General features: G+C 36.7%; 1 protein-coding gene across 5 annotated transcripts in view; it reads right to left on the minus strand.

Moving 5' to 3' along the window:
• Positions 1 to 5,954: 5,954 nt before the first annotated feature.
• ZC3H13 (zinc finger CCCH-type containing 13) overlaps positions 5,955 to 17,428 on the minus strand; it is a 107,819-nt gene continuing 96,345 nt past the window's right edge. For 2 of the 5 annotated variants that reach the window (XM_040267229.1, XM_040267230.1), the window contains exons 16-19: positions 16,416 to 16,565; positions 14,545 to 14,745; positions 11,880 to 12,043; positions 7,980 to 10,119 (exon numbers count right to left, since the gene is read on the minus strand). In XM_040267229.1, the coding sequence (XP_040123163.1) occupies positions 9,949 to 10,119; positions 11,880 to 12,043; positions 14,545 to 14,745; positions 16,416 to 16,565 (686 nt within the window). In that variant the 3' untranslated portion in view covers positions 7,980 to 9,948. Of the gene's footprint in view, positions 7,649 to 7,979; positions 10,120 to 11,879; positions 12,044 to 14,544; positions 14,746 to 16,415; positions 16,566 to 17,428 lie in introns of those variants that run through there. The other 3 variants (XM_040267233.1, XM_040267232.1, XM_040267231.1) reach the window with 3 other exon arrangements.

Here is a 17,428-nt window from a genome sequence, read left to right on the forward strand (position 1 = left end):
TTTTGTCCTCCCCCCATCACTTACAGATGAAACTGATACGGAAAAAATAATGCAGAGAACTAAAGTCTGGGAACTACAGAGTACAATTTAATGAGGCCTAAGAAATCTCCATGACCTATATTTGCATGTTAATATAGGGGAAAAAAAGCTACACTAGAAGGACGGCAATTTTAAGTGAACTCAGCTAAAATCTGACCATTTATAATGGTTTCATCACAAAACTCCTGTCCTTACTTAGAGGAATAAATCCAAAGGAAAAAAACTGTCCACAAATTGTACGACAAAGTTTTAGCTCCTCCCATGACTGGATTCAGTAAACACTTGTGTTCACTATTGTTAAAAACTAAAGCATGTTGATAATCTTAAAAGAAATTCAGAAACAGAATCAGGGACATAGAGACTAGACTAGTGGTTGCCGAGGGGCTGGAGGGATGAATAGGAAATTTGGGACTGGCAGATTCAAACTGTTATACATAGGATGGACAAACAAAAAGGTCCTTTTATATAGCACAGGGTACTATTGTCAATATCCTGTGATAAATCATAATGGAAAAGAATATTTTAAAAAATGTATATAACTGAGTCACTTTACGGTACAGTAATAATTAACACAGCATTGTAACTCAACTAAAGCAGTAGTAGTGTTAGTGTTCAGGAATTCTCCAGGCAAGAATATTGGAGTGGGTGGCCATTCCCTTCTCCAGGGAATTCTTCCCAACCCAGGGCTCCAGTATTCTTGCCTGGAGAATCCCAGGGACAGAGGAGCCTGGCGAGCTGCCATCTATGGGGTCGCAGAGAGTCAGACATGACTGAAGCAACTTAGCAGTAGCAGCAGGGATCAACCTGCATCTCGTGCATTGCAGGCAGTCTTTACCCTCTGAGTCACCAGGGAAGCCCAGTTTTTAAAAATTCTTAAGAGTTTCAAATGGGCAGCACCAAACCAGAAGTGATTAGGAGCCCCTTCTCCAAGGGGGCTGTGACGTGACTTTTATAGAGGGTGAAGCAAAGCAAGGAAATTATTTGATGGGCTGTAGCTTAAGCAGCTGCCTCATTTGGGAAACCTTCGTTGACTGTTTGTGATTGGTTATCCTTAAGTTTTGGGGTTTTCTTTGATGTTTTATAAAAATCTAATTTTATTGAAATATTGTTGATTTACAATGTTAATTTCTGCTGTGTAGCAGTAATAAGTTATTTGTGTGTGTGTGTGTTCAGTCAGTCATGGCCGACTGCAACCCCAGACTGTAGCCTACCAGGCTCCTCTGTCCATGAGATTCTCCAGGCAAGAATACTAGAATGGGTTACCACTGCCTCCTCCAGGGAATCTTCCCGACCCAGGAATCGAACTGAGTCTCCTGCATTGGCAGGCAGATTCTTTACCATCTTGGCCACCTGGGAATCCTTAGTTACACATAGATACATTCTTTTTCATATTCTTTTCCATTACGGTTTAATCACAGGATATTGACTATAGTTCCCTATGCTATGCAGTAGGACCTTGTTTTTATCCATCCTCTGTATGCTAACCCCAAACTTCTAACCCATCCTTCTCCCACGTGCCCTCCCCACTGGCACCCACAAGTCTGTTCTCTCTGTGAGTCTGTCTGTTTCGTCGATAAGTTCATTTGTGTCATAGTTTAGATTCCACGTATAAGTGACAGCACATGGTATGTCCTTAGATTTTGATTTCTTAACCTTGAAGCATTTTGGGCTGAGGTTTCAAGTGGCTTACAGAAGCTGCTAAGGCATTACAACCTCCTCAGTCTAATGGCCTTCTTGTTAAATTAATACTGTGTTCAAGTGAAAAAAACCACTAGAATGAGATGGGAATGGGGACTAAAAGGTAGTTAAAAATGGTGTTTTGAATACAAGCTGTTCCTAATTTGGAAAACAATCTGGACATGCATCCCACCAACTAGAATGTAACTACAGGAGTGACATACCAGGGACTGTGATAACGTACAGAAGAGATGCGCTGTGACAGACAAAAAGTGCAGAGAGGAGAGAGTGTTTGACTGGAAACAGAAAAAGAAAAAATGCACCAAAGTGGCATTTAACTGTGTCTAAAGGATAAACACCAATTTAATAATAAAGGAGGCACTGGAGTGGTGAGCAGGCAGGTGTCTTCAAGGAGGAAGTGGCAAACATCCAACATTTATTAATAAGGTATTTATATGTCTGGCTGTAGGGGAGAAAAAGTTTCCCTCAACCCTCTTAGGATCCCTAGCTGGGTCTGAAAATTAAACAGATTAACAGGAGAAAAGCATTCAGATTTATTTAATATAAATGTATGCAACACAGGAACTTACATAAGAAAATGACTTGAAGCTGCACATATACTCAAGTTTTTCTACTAGGTTTGATGAAGAGTGGAAAGTTGTGGAGAAATACAACAGGACAAAGGGACTAGGACCTAAATGTAAGAAACTGGTGAAAACTTTGCAAGACCTGTTTGCATAGATGCTTCTCCATATCTCACCATCTTGGAGATAGGGAGGGCACCTCTCACATGAGGGTCTTGTGACCTGTTTCACGGGAAAGGGAGTGGGAGAAGGTCAGAGATCTTCCTGCTTCTGCTGCTTTTCTCAAATTCCTAGAACTTAAAATAGTTAATACACCAAGGGGGAATATTTGGGGATAGCTTGTTCTGAACCCTGTCAGTGTCCTATATCAGACACACAAAGGTGAGTAAGATACAATATCCACGATGCTCAGTCTCACAGAGGATGAGCCAAGCACATGGAATCACTGGAGGTCCACTGGGTGTGAAAGAAAAATCGTGATGGGAGGGAGATGCAGCTAGAAGGTGGATTGGGGAGAGATTGTGAAGGGCCTTCACAAACCAACTATGTATTTGGATTCTGTTCTATGGAAAACAGGAACTGTTCACAGATTTCTAAGTGGAGGAGTGACAGAGAAAGTCCTGGAAACTTAAAATAGTCTACAACCCAACTCCCTTATAGATTGAGAAAGTGACACTCAAGAGAGATTAAGTGACTCGCTTAAGCTTATTACTTGACAGTGGCAAGGCCCCAGCCAGAAAAACAAGTCGATCACATCTGTATTTTAGAGTAACTTATTCTGATGGCAGCAAGGAGAATGGATGAGGAAGCTGGGGCTAAGACAGGGTGTCTGAATATTAAGCAGCATGGTCCAAATCAAGAAATGAGACCTAGGATTTAGTATTAGCGGATGTTTCTCTGTCATTTAGATGTTTTTGTTTCGTTTCCAAACACAATGGGCTTTAAAATCAGAACCATCATTCATATTCCTTTTCATATAGTCCTGATGCTTCTCATGCACACATGCGCACTTAAGTCACATTTGACTCTTTGCAACCACATGGACTGTAACCCACCAGGCTTCCTGTCCATGGGATTTCCCAAACAAGAAGACTGGAGCGGGTTGCTATTTTCTCCTCCAGGGGATCTTCCTGACCCAGAGATCGAACCCTCATCTCCTGTTTCTCCTACATTGCAGGGGGATTCTTTACTGCTGAGCTATTAGGGATGCCATCTGATGTTTGTTATGATGCACTAAATAAGGTGGAATTCCCACTCCCTGCCTGCAAGTGCTAGCCTAGGAGCTGTCTTGTATAAACTGTAGGGTGTTTTGCCCTAACTTACTGGTTTTGCAAGAATGAACTATTGTTGGGCTTGATTAATTAGTAGATTGTTGGGGGGTATACTTAACAGTTATTGGATGCAATTTGCAATGCTTAATAACTTAATACACTGAGTATTTTAATAATAATGCTGTGGACCTATACTTGGACTATGGCTGTGAGGCTGTACAGGATGGATAAGTGAAGTGACCCTCTGTACCCATTTGCTAGGGCTGCCATAACATGACATCACAGCCTGGCTGTAAAACAGAAATTTATTTTCTCACAGTTCCGGAGGCTGCAAATCCAAGACCAAGGTGCCGACAGGGTGATTTCCTCTCTCCTTGGTGTGTAGATGGTTCTCTCTCTTGCTGCCTCTTTCAGGCATACACACTACTCCTGGTGTCTTTTCCTTTTCTTATAAGGGCAACAACAGTCATATTGGATTAGGGGACCATCCTGTTTCATCAAACTTAATCACCTCTTTAAAGACCACATCTCCAAATATGTCACCTTCTGATGTATTTGTTCACTGGTATTGGGGGTTGGGATTTCAACATATCAGCTTGACAGAGGGACGAAATTTAGCCCATTAACATTACAAAGTAGCTGCAGGTATCTTGTATTTGTAGAGTAGATTACAATTTGCACAGCAGTTTTACATGCTTATTTAATTTGAACAGACCTTTGTTATCTGGTCCAAAGTTTTCTTGGATATAGATGTACCTACAGAAGGATTCTGCTGACAGATTTATCTGGAATGGTTAAAGGATACAGCTTGAAGGATCTGCAAAATATATTCCAGTAATCTTCAAATCCCAGCTAGCTCTAGATATAGCTTATATTGAGGATAATACACAAATGTTGAAACTGTGATTTAAATGACGTATCTTTTACCTCTTCTGATGAGGAACAAATCCAGTGAAAACAGCACTAAACTAAGCCAAGGAACTACATGGCAGCTGGCTTTCTCAGACTAAGTGATCTAAGACAGCAAATAAGAAACTATAGTGTCTTTTATGATCTAGGCTTAGAGTCACTCACCTTTACCATTCATGTTTCTCCATTTGTTTTGAGTCAAGTCCAGTCCGTGTTCAGGGAGTTCCCATAATTATTTTATTTTAAAATTGAAGTATAGTTGACTTAGATAATTAAAGTGATTCAGTTATATATACTTTAAAAAATATTCTTTTCCATTCTGGTTTATCACTGGGCATGGAATATAGTTCTCTGTGTCATAAAGTTGGATCTTTTTTATCCTCCTATATATAAAGCTTGCCTCTGCTCACCCCAATCTCCCACTCCATCCTCTTCCCCCCTTGGCAACCGTAAGTCTATTCTCTATGTCTGTGATTCTATTTGTTTTATTGATAGATTCATGTCCTATTTTAGATTCCACATGTAAGTGATACCATTCAGTATCTTTCTTTCTATGACTTCACTTAGTATATAATTTCTAGGTTCATCCATGTTGCTGCAAATGGCACTGTTTCATTCTTTTTATGACTGAGTAGTATTCCATCACATACATGGACATCTTTATCCATTCATCTGTTGAGGGACATGCAGCTTGTTTCTGTGTCTTGGCTATTGTGACTAGTGCTGCTATGACCATAGGGGTACAGGTATCTTTTTGAATTAGTTTTTGCATGGATGTATGCCTAGGAGTGGGATTGCTGGATCATATGGTAATTCTATTTTTAGTTTTCTGAGAAACTTCTGTACTGTTTTCCACACAGTTGCACCAATTTACATTCCCACCAACAGGTAGGAGGGTTCTCTTTTCTTCACACCCTCTTCAGCATATATGGTTTATAGATTTTTAAATGTATCTCACTGTAGTTTTGATTTGCATTTCTCTATTAATTAGCAATGTTGAACATCTTTTCACAGGCCTCTTGGTCATCTGTATGTCTTCTTTGGAGAAATGTATACTCAGAGCTTCTGTCCATTTGGAGTTGGGTTGTTTGGGGTTCTTTTGTTGAGCTGTATGAGCTATTTGTTTATTTTAAAAATTAAGCCATTGAGTCACATTGTAAATAATTTTTTCCCATTCCATTCTCTTAATTGGAGAAGTAGGTAGGTAGGTAGATAGTTTGCTATCTACCTAGCTAACAGATATATCTAATGTACATTAATGTCAGGAGGAAAATCTGACCTAGAAGCCTTAACTTTTTTCAGAAGCCATAACCTGAAGTTTCCTGTCCTGTGCTCTGAGCTCCTGATGAGCCAACTGACACATCTTTGGCATGTCTCTGAACCACTCTGTCTCAAAGCTTCTAAAATTTCTCTTTTGATTTCTTCTTTGACCCACTGAAGTAGCCTCCAAATACTTGTGAATTTTCCAGTTGTCTTGTAATTGACTTCTAATCATACTATTGTGCTCAGAAAAAATGACTGATACTGTTTTGCTCTTAAACTTATTAATATTTTTTGTGTCCTAACATATGATCTATCATGGAAATATTCCATGTGTTCTTAAGAAGAATGTTACTTTGAGTGGAATATTCTGTATTATGTTTCTTCTAAGTCCACTTGGTACAATATGTCCTTTTAAGGCAAATATTGCCTCATTAATTTTTATCTGGATGATCTATCCATGATGAAAATGGAATATTAAAGTCACCTACTATTATTATCAATTTCTTTGTAGGTTTATTAATATTTGCTTTATTTAGGTGCTCCTATGTCAGGTATGTAAATATTATAAAATGTTATATCCTCTTGTCAGATTGACCTCTTTATCATTATACAATGAACTTCTTTGCTTCTTACTACAGTTTTTGTCTTGAAAGTCTATTTTGTTTGATATAAGTATAGCTACTCCAACTTTTTTTTGGTTTCCATATGCATGGAACATCTTTTGCTATTTCTTTGCTTTCAGTCTGTGTGTGTCCACAGATTTGAAGCGAATCTCTTATAGGCAGAATATAGCTAGGTCTTGGTTTTTTAATCCATTCAGCCACTTGATGTATTTTGATTTGAGAATGTAGTCTCATTACATATAATTATTGGTGTGTACTTATTACCATTTTGTTGTTTTCTGGCTACTTTGTAATTCCTTTTTTTCCTCTTGCTCTATTTGTGATTTGATTTTCTGTAGTGGGTATGCTTAGATTTTTCTATCTTTTGTGTATCTTTTATAGGTTTTTGCTTGGTACAATTAGCTTGGTACCTATGAACTCAAGCTAATTGTAATTACAATTCTACACTGTAATCCCCACCATTTTATTTTAAAATTTATTTATTTACAAATGTTAATGTTTGTTAATAAAAAGGTACAAATTTTAACAAATCATCATGGCAGAAGTTATTTTTACTAATTTTGTCTTTTAACCTACACACTAGCCTTATAAGGACTTAACCCATTACTGTTACATTAGCTTTTTCTGAATTATACTGTATAATCTTTACCAAAGATTTATACATTGCTTTTCTTGCTAATAATTAGTATGCTTTCATTTCAGCTTAAAGTCCCTTTAATATTTCTTGTAAGGCTGAGACCAGTGGTGATTAACCACATTAGCGTTTCCTGTGTAGGAAAGTCAATCTCTCCATTAACTTTGCCAGGCAGAGAATTCTTGGTTGGAAGTTTTTTTCCTTTCATCCCACTTCCTTCTGGCATGTAAAGTTCCTATTGATGAAGTCTGCTGATAGTAGTATAGGGCTTCCTTTATTAAGTATCAAGTGGTCTTTTCCTTGCTGCCGATAAGATACTCTCTTGGTCTTTAACCTGAACCTTAATTACAAGATGTCTCAGTATGGGTCTCTTTATGTTGTTGTTTAGGGGCCTTGTCTCTCCAGGGCAGGTCTTAGAAGTTGGAATGCAAGATGTGGAGTTCAAACTCTTCAATCCTCAGGGAGAACGCAGGGTTGCAACTTCCCTCCTGATTGTGGGTCTCCACACTGAGAGTGGAGTTGATGGTGAGATTTTTGTCTCAGCCTCTACCAGCTTAGAAGTGGGTTTTTCCTTGTAGGAGTCTCTCGGCTAATGTTTTTTCTTTTGTTCGGAGGAAACTGTTCCTATCTTGAGCTGGAACCCATATCCTTTTAAAATAACAAATTGAAAGCATCACTGACACTACAGATACTGTTTACCTTAATCTTTACCCAACTGAACAGTAAGGAATAATGGGATGTTCTGCTGATACCACAAATTCTCAGATTAATAAAGATAAGTCACAAGTGGTCATGGGGAAGGATGGGAAAGATAACCTGCAGTTACTGATCAGAATAAAGATAAGTGACAGGTCAGATTTTAACATATTAAGGTACTACTTGAGTATGGTGAGAATTCTTTTATGAAAAAGTTAATACAAGACTTTACAAAACAGGACATCTGCCCTTCCCAAAAGAAACCAACTGATTCAACAGAATGTAAGTATCTGTTAACTCTCATTTTATTTACTGTGGATTGCAGACATAGTCTTGCCTCTTCCCTAGCTGGACAACTCCTTATTGCGAGCAGCTAGAGTCCAGGTGTGGCAAGTGGACAAACTTCATCAGTTATGAGACAGAACACTTTACTAACAAACAGTTTATAGATCAAAAGATGTTTCCACGAATACTGGTCCAAGACATTTTATGGAAAATCCAACAAAAGTTCACTTTAGAAAAATTTTATGAGTGTATGATTAGCAATACACAGAATGTTTAATTTTAAAAATATTATGAGACTTAACACTACATTCCCATTGGGAGCATAAAGCTCTGAGTACTGTGACTAAGCAAAGAAAGAGTTTTAAACTTTTCTTTTGCAACATAACAAAAGATATTCAAACTAAAAAGGCAACAGATTTGACTAAATGGCAAATCTACCTTTATAGTTTTCATTCTGTAAAGAAATACTCCTAAAAGTCACTGGACAGAACAAGATAACTGTAACTTTTGTTATAAATCTTTATGCTACAGAGAACGCTATTAATCACTAAAACGGAAGGTAATTTTCTAAAGGGTATTCATTCTCCAGGTCATTGAAGAATTTTACATTTTTTCCTTATTCAAAAGATTTACCAATTGGTAAGAAGAAACAGACACCTGAAAAATCTTTTTGCTTACCTTTTTGGTTTTTGCTTTGCTACTTGCAGTTTTCTTATACATGCTTTCCAGGTCATTTGGAAATATGACTACTTCCTTTGCAGGGTAAGTATTTTATAAAAATTAAGTGTACAATGACTACAACGAATATTCCTGAATATAAACTTTCAACCTGTGACAGTATATTACCCATAGAGAAAAGGTACAAAACTACTGAGACAGGTAATATAGAATTAGTTTCAACAAAAACCTGTGAAAGGCAATTAGCAAATTACAATTTTGATTGGTTTCCTTCATTATTTTTACTGTCTGCCCACAAATACTGCAGTTTGGAGTTCATTTCAGATACTTCTAAGAGTCCACTTCATGAGTTAAATATGTACATACAAAATAAAGCAGATTACTGTAACTTATAAAAAGTAAATTGTTTTATATATTATAGGTTGGAGGCATGTTAATATAATCAAAGGTTACAGTTCTGAAAAGTATGGTTTGTTTCAAGTATTACTGAGCTATACTTAAAGTACATCCTCAACTCTTCTCACATTATTTACAGCTGTCCAATAACTCAAGCAGTAAAATATCTTAAGTATGAAAACATAATGTTGATGACAAATGTTTTTGAACATCAGGAATAAGATTAATGAACAAAGTAAATCTAGAACAAGGAAAGGGAAGGTACATTTATTAAAAATAAAAATAGTTGACAATCTCTGATAACAAACAAAACCATTGAGAATTGAAATATATCCAATATACACTGTAACAATGCACATATATTTTAAAAAACTGAAGAGTCATTAAGTAGTTCTGCTTAGAATTTCAGAAAACAGGACTGTGGCTTGCTCCTGCGGAGGCTGGCCCATACCCAGCAGCACCCCTCTGTGTCCTGCGTCACAGTGGCGCATGGTGTGTGTTTGTTCAGTGAACAGCAGAATCGCAGTTTCTGCAAGGATGATCCAGTACATAAGTCAGTGGCTCTGGCTCCATTTCATAAAAAAATTTGTGTAGGCTAGAAGCGTAAGGATGACTGTTTTCAAAAGCTTCAGTTTTACCAAAAGGTACAGAATAAATTACAACTCAATCTAGATGCTTTCACATTATTTTGGACAGTGTAAAAATTTATGTAAAATCTTAAGCTCGCCAAACTAGTGTCTTTAAACTTTATCATAAGTTCATCACTATTTTAGCATGGCTGGTAAGTCTTTTCTGTCTTTGTCACTAATAATGCTTGTCAAACCAAAGAAGTTTGAAAAAGAATACGCACTGCTGAAGGAAAATAGTACCAAAAATGTACCTGGACTTCAGTCTTAAGACACACACAGTTCCTGTTGGATACTGGACTGTGAAAGTTTATTATCTTCAGTCTTTTCAGGTCCTGGGGCTTGGCACATCGTCTTTCGCTTAAATAATCGAAGACTCAGTCGTAACAGTTCATTGTCTACCACGGGAGCATTTGTATAAGCTTGTTTTACTGTGCCCTATTTGGAGAAAAAGTTTAAAAAGATGTAGATTAGGTGACAGTGGAAAAGACAGGTTTAACTGCTAATGAAAATCAGTTATAAGAAAAATCAGTTTTGGATAGGTATTAAGGTAGCTGTGCGTACATGCAAAGTCGCTTTAGTCGTGTCAGCTTCTTTGTGACCCCAGGGACTGTAGCCCGCCAGGCTCCTCTGTCCATGGGATTCTCCAGGCAAGAATACTGGAGTGGGTAGCCATGCCCTCCTCCAGGGGGCATTCCCAACCCAGGGATCGAACATCTCCTGCATTGGCAGGCAAGGTCTTTACTAGTAGTGCCACGTGGGCTGTACTGGATATTTAAAAGCAAAATTAAGAAATGCTGTTTTTAGACTCAAGGAATCTTAGAAAAGAAAGCAATCTTCTTGACAATCCCTGACAGGTAATCAGGTAGCTTTCACTTCATTGTTTCCAATGACAAAACAACAAAAACACATGGCACATTATATGAAGTTCCACACTAATTCAATCTTACTTTCACAGGGCACCGAACATTCCACACTCCTTGCTGGTCTGCTAATGTGCCATAAGATGCAGGTTCTAGAACTGAACAAATTCTCCAAAGACAGCTGATCCACGCAATTTACTGAGAAACTACCACCTCCTTTGTTCTAAGAGGCAGACCTCTATTATTGGAACCTAAAGCTATCTTAGAAGTTTTGAAAGTTACTGTCGTGAAATTCTGTTTAACATTCTCCAACCATGAATAATGAAATAGGGTAAGATTTGCTATTTCCAGCACTCTGCTATTTTAGTTGTGATACACTAAAACTGGCTTTTTATGTATACAGTTCTATGAGTTTTTAACTCATGTTTATAGTTAAGAAATCATGACCACAGTCAGAATAGAACAGAGAAATTTCATCATTCAAAAAAAAAAAAAAAAAAAACCCTTCCTTTGTTTTCCCTCTGAATTCCACCTTCTTCCCAACTCTAACCCCTTATAACCAACGATAAAATGGCCAAACCATAACAGAACTTTGATAATGTCATGTCCGTGGTCTGCCCTGAACTGGAAGGATTTACAAGGTTCTGAACGATGGTTCTCAATGAGAGATTTGCAGGGGTGTTTTTAGGTATAATTTTTGAAGGGTACTATGGCACATTAGAGAAGGAACCAGGAAATGTTACAAAATATTTTTATAAAAAGGGAGCAGGAGTCTGATAACACTGCAAACCTTACAGCCTCTCAACTGGGGTTCCTTACCTGAACCAAATAGAAAATAGCTGGGTTTCAAGTCCTTTTATTCTGCTCAAGTAAATGCTTACATGTAATCACTTCTATTTATTTCCTCTCTTCAACTTGGTATATTTTCATAAACACTATATATATAAACACATTCTATATAGTAATAAAATCTCCCTACCACTCTGTATCTGGGAAATGTTTTTCCTTGATCTTCAATTTAAATAAATTTCTAGTATATTTTATTACTGAAAGAAACTTTGCAAAGGAAAAGTATTTCACAGGAATAGAGTATTTTAAATTTTCTTTACGCCTCAGTAACAATTTGCTATTCAAAACATATTCTTCAATAGTATTAAACTAAAATAAAAGGTATTATAAATTCTAATAAAATTTTTTCTCTTACATGTGTATATGACTGGGAAACCAACTCATAAAAACAGATAATGAGACCTCAACCTCACTGTAAAGCAATCAAATGAAAAATATGTCCATACGACTCAACACTTTCCGATTTTTCTAAGGAAATAACAGTACCTTCTCATTTTTAACAAGCTGCTTTCGGATTGCAGAATCCCGTCTGAAGCATAACGCTTTACAACATGGTCCAAGATTACTAAGCAGATTTGCTCTTTCCTCTTTTCGTAGTAATGCAGCCATGTTGAGAGCCCCGAGTTCATGTTCAAAGAGACTGTCTGTATCTTTCAAAAAAAAAGAGAACACATTAAGGTTTCTGAAAACAGAAGTGTTAACAACTGCTTGGATGAATATTCCACAAAGTCTACATATTATCGAAGTTACCGACATTGACTTCCCTGGTGGCTCAGATGGTAAAGTGTCTGCCTACAATGCGGGAGACCCGGGGTTCAGTCCCTGAGTCAGGAAGATTCCCTGGAGAAGGAAATAGCAACCCACTCCAGTACTCTTGCTGGAGAATCCCATGGACAAAGGAGCCTGGGGTAATACTGGGAAATTAGGACTGACATACACTCACAACTGTGTGTAAAATAGCTAGTAGGAAGCTGCTGTATAGCACAAGGAGCCCAGCTCAGTGCTCTGTGAGGACCTAGAGGGGTGGGATGGTGGGGGGGAGTCCAAGAGGGAGGGGACATATGTATAAATATAGCTGATTCACTTCACTGCACAGCAGAAACTAACACAAAATTGTAAAGCAATTATACTCCAATTAAAAAATTACATACTGAGTAGGGATATACTTTCTTCAGTATTGGGACACAGAAACACACAAAATGGATTAGAAAAAAAAATCTATCAGTTATTTCACAAATATTTACCAAATACTATGTGTCACATACTATTCAAAGAATGGCAAAATTAGTAGTACAGATCATCAGACACTGGATATAGCAGTAAATAAAGTCCTATTCCTTAGAGAACTTCTATTCAGTATCATATATTAGTTCTCTAATAAAGCTATCTCACCACCAAAAAACAGGACTACTTGGTAAAGTGTTAGTCGTTCAGTCGTGTCTGACTCTTTGAGACCCCATGGACTGTAGCCCACCAGGCTTCTCTGCCCATGGGATTTTCCAGGCAAGACTACTGGAGTGGGTTGCCATTTCCTCCTCCAGGGGATCTTCCTGACCCAGGGATTGAACCCAGGTCTTCCATATTGTAGACAGATTCTTTACTGTCTGAGCCACCAGGGAAGCCTGGACTACTTGGTAAGGAAAAATCAAATCCCTCTTCACAGTGATCATTAGTTAGGGACAAACTATAGTCTGATTTTGCTAACTATGCAACAGATTTTAACTTGAAATGCCATTAACAAAAGTCACAGAAGCAAATAGCTGCAGATGTGAATAAGACCTTAGGGGTTTCATTACATCATTTTATGCCCACACGAGTTACGTGCTTAAGATCACAGAGCCAATCAAACAAGGGAGAAAGAATGGGGCAAGAACTTAAGACAGTGGTCATTTGTCAGATTAACACATATTCACTTATAATTTATGTTTCTGACACATACAGTCTATGTATATTGGGCCATATTAAAATCAAGACAGTTTCTGCTTATACTAACAGCTGAAGAGAGAACATGTATTCATGAAACATAAAACAAACTTTTTCCAATTTTATATTAGTAAAAAGCTCAATTCTTTTACCTTAAACTTTTTCACTCTCATGAACATGATAAAACATTAAATAATCTTACTGCTTTCACCTTTATACCTCCTATCCTTTTCACATTCCTCTTCCCCATTAATAAAATATTAATAAGCTGCCAAAACACAGGGGATCTTCCCAATCCAGGAACTGAACCTAGGTCTCCTGCATTGTAGGTGGATTCTTTACCATCTAAGCCACCAGGGAAGCCCAAGAATACTGGAGTGGGTAGCCTATCCCTTCTCCAGGGGAACTTCCTGGCCCAGGAATCAAATTGGGGTCTCCTGCATTGCAGGTGGATTCTTTACCAGCCGAGCTACCAGGGGAAGGCCAATAAGCTGCCAAAACTCAGTGAGGTAGGTTTCAGATAACAGGAGGGAAAAAAAAATTCTACAAACTAAAAATGTTCTGGAATAATAAAAAGCTGTAGCTGTTTTCACTGTCTAAAATCAATGTGATAAAATATTTTCAAACTAAATACAGTAGTAGTATATACTAGGCATCACTGCATGTCAAAAACTATTCTAAGTGTTTTACTTGTGATAACTCATTTGCTCCTCCTAACAATCAGGTGGCTTGGCAGTATAATTACTCCCAGTTTGCAGATGGTGACAGTAACATATAGATCCCTATTGAAATCCAGGCCATCTGGTTCACAGACTGAGTTCTTAAGCACTTTGTAAAAGGATCAATCTAAACATCTGCATTTGAGCAAAATTCTCCATTTCCCAGGGGAAAGCACTGCCAGGATTATCAATCTGCTTAGATATGAAAAATATCTAAGTTCACTTTCCTAAGATCTACCTCATTTAGCCCTGGGCAAACCACTGAGCACTTTCACACTTACCTGTTAATTTTGATGCAGAAAGATCACTGCTATGTTTACAACTTATCTGTAGGTTTAAATTTCTCTCAAAATAAAACAAACTTTGGCCATGAGGATTAAATAATGAAAATAAGTGATTCTTTAAAAAAAAATTCTTATAACTGCTATATAAGAACAGAACAGAATCCTTTTCAAAGGCATCTTCATATTTATATTAGACATTACACACTTAAATTCGGATGGAATTACCTTTGGGCTTTTCTAAAAGTCTCTGACATGTTTCTTTGACTTTCGTAAAGAGCTCAGGACCAGCCAACTTTTTAGAAATACCAACTCGCAGCATAACAGCTCCAGGTGTGAATTTTAAGAGCGCAGCCCCAGGCTCTCGCGGTTCTTTTGGATGCTTTGGCATAAGACCAGACCAATCCACGTCTATCACATCTAGCGGATCTACAAAAAGTTATAGAATTTTCTTACACCAAGAAATACCATTCCTGTTATCCAGGGAGAAATACAGACTGCAAGACACAGGAAAGCCAACAATAATTAATTTTAAAAAGGCATATTCTTAAAAGATTTTCTATAAAAACTAGTATTTAGAATCTAAGAAATTTTACAAATAAACTTCCTCACCAAAGGAAAATAGTAAAGAGGTCATAGGCAAATGCTCCCACCCACCCACATTTCTTTTATATGTGGAATCTAAAAGAATCAAACAAACAAAAAGAAATCCAAACTCACAGATACAGATATTGGTGGTTTCCAGAGGGGGAGGGATATGAAGGTTAGACAAAATGTGTGAAGGGTATCAAGAGGTACAAACTTGCAATGATAAATAAATCATGGCAATGCAATCTAGAGTGTGGTAACTCTAGTCAACAACACTGTACTCCAACATTAAAAGTTGCTAGAAAGTATGAAAAGTTCTCATCACAAGGAAAAAAACTAACTTTGCATGGTGGTAGATGACAACATGTCAAGGTAACTAGACAATGTGGTGATCATGTTGCAATGTATATACAAACGTCTAACCACTATGTTGTGCACCTGAAATTAATGTAATTTGTCAATTATACTTCAATAAAGAAAAATCCGAAACAAACAAAAAGCAACCAAACAAGCACCTAAGCAAACCCATTCCTACAAATAATGCCTTTAAATTGGTTGAGAGAGTCTCAATAAAAGAATTCCACTATTTCACTAAGACTAGGTCTCACATTTTGAAACTTGGTACCAGAATCATCCAAGGGTTAATTAAATCTAGGAATGTATTTAGTTTGAATGCGTACATGCACAGACAGACAAACACACAGACACTACTTTTTAAAAAAACAAATAATTCATTATGAAAACTTTAAGAATCAGGCAGTGGCTATAATTAAAATTGAGAATAATCTATTGACTGACAAGGAACAGTTTAGGAAATTAACAAAATAATGTTCTATTCAGAAACACCTAATAGCTGATAATAATAAAAATAACATACATACATTATACATTAGTATAAAAAACTGTAAAATACAAGAGCAAATTAAGTCAAAATAAAGCTTTGATATTCTACATACCCCAAAACCCTTACTATGATAAACTGTTAGTAACAATTAGACTAATTGGGATGATTCAAGAACAATAAAGGTTGTTGATTCATGGTGTAGTCACTGGAATAAGCTCTGGCAATGAATAAAATACTGTAAGTGAAAATATTACTGAATTTAGAAAATCAAGAGAAGTATAGAAATAGTGTTCAAATACAACCTCAAGTTATTAAGTTTCTGAATGGTCATTTCAACAGTTTGTGGAACACAGTTGTGAAGCTCTGTACCAAAAACCTACCATCTGTTTTAAATTCTAGGTCCTACAATAGGAACCAAACTCTGGAAAGGAAATCTTACAATTGTGCTATTTTAGATACTGCCCTTTTCAATTTATAAGCAATGTCTATTTAAAAAGGAACAGAGCATAATAACTATAATTTTCGGTTTATTGGCGTTTCAATGTTAATTAAAACACAGTTGGAAGATTCTGTGTTTTATCAATTCTTACAGCATGAAAGGGAACAAAGAATACCTCAGTATCATAATTAAATACTTTTTATGTTCAACCACCTCTGCAATGATTACCTGGCATCTTCTCCTCATCCTGTTGGTCCTCCCGCTTTTCAGCATCACCTGCCAGAATCTCATCTAGTTCATCATCACTAATTGGCTCGTATCCTTCTCCAGCTCCAGATCCCAATGAATGCGCGTCATCTAGTTTGGATTCATCGTCTCCTGTTAAACAGAAAAATTAATTTCATGCCAAAGAGAGCATTAAAAGAAAGGGACATCTAAGTGAAACCAAAGAGGAGAGGCTGGGCACACTAAAAAAATTGAGAAGCATTTTTTAATTTAAAGCTACATTTCTTAATTATTCAAAACACTTGATAATTCCAAAAGAAAACTTAAAAATGAACTAATTTAGTTTTAATGACAAGAACACAGTATGGACAGCAATACTGAAACAGGTTATAAGATTACAATTAAAATATGAGAAATAAAATCTACCACTAACAAATTAATACTAGTTAACTTTTTATAATAAAACTAATTCAGAAGATCCACTAATTTCAGAAGGATACATTAATTTATCAAAATAAATTCAATTTTTAAAAGCTTGCCAACTAATTACTAGGATTAATTTGAAGTTTAAATCTGAGCTCATAATATTTTATTCATGATATGAAGAACTCTACAGTGGTGAGGTAGAAATGTAAGTGCCATTAATCCCCATCCCCCTCCGCCACTTATCTCCCAATTCATCTTCCCTATGCCAAAGTTTTCCTTTAATTAATAAATGCAATTTTAAAAGATTGCTGTAAATATAATTTTAAAGTATTTTTGTTATTAACCACTAGTGTATCTTCCATTTCTTTCTTTATCAACTTGTCTCAACTATCTATGCTAAAGCTTTGTCTCTTGGTGAGTTACCTGTAAACCTGAATTATCACAGTACTACACAGTACATTTAAGATTTCTAAGCAGGTTCTATCCATATACTTTACTGAGTTTACAAAACTAGGTTTCAAAATGCAACAGTATCCTTTACAGATATAAACTTGCAGCAAATAAACTATGGAATGTTTCTAGTCATTTCT

This window comes from Oryx dammah, unplaced genomic scaffold (genome assembly GCF_014754425.2).
Source record: "Oryx dammah isolate SB20612 unplaced genomic scaffold, SCBI_Odam_1.1 HiC_scaffold_24, whole genome shotgun sequence".
Taxonomy (NCBI): Eukaryota; Metazoa; Chordata; class Mammalia; order Artiodactyla; family Bovidae; genus Oryx; species Oryx dammah.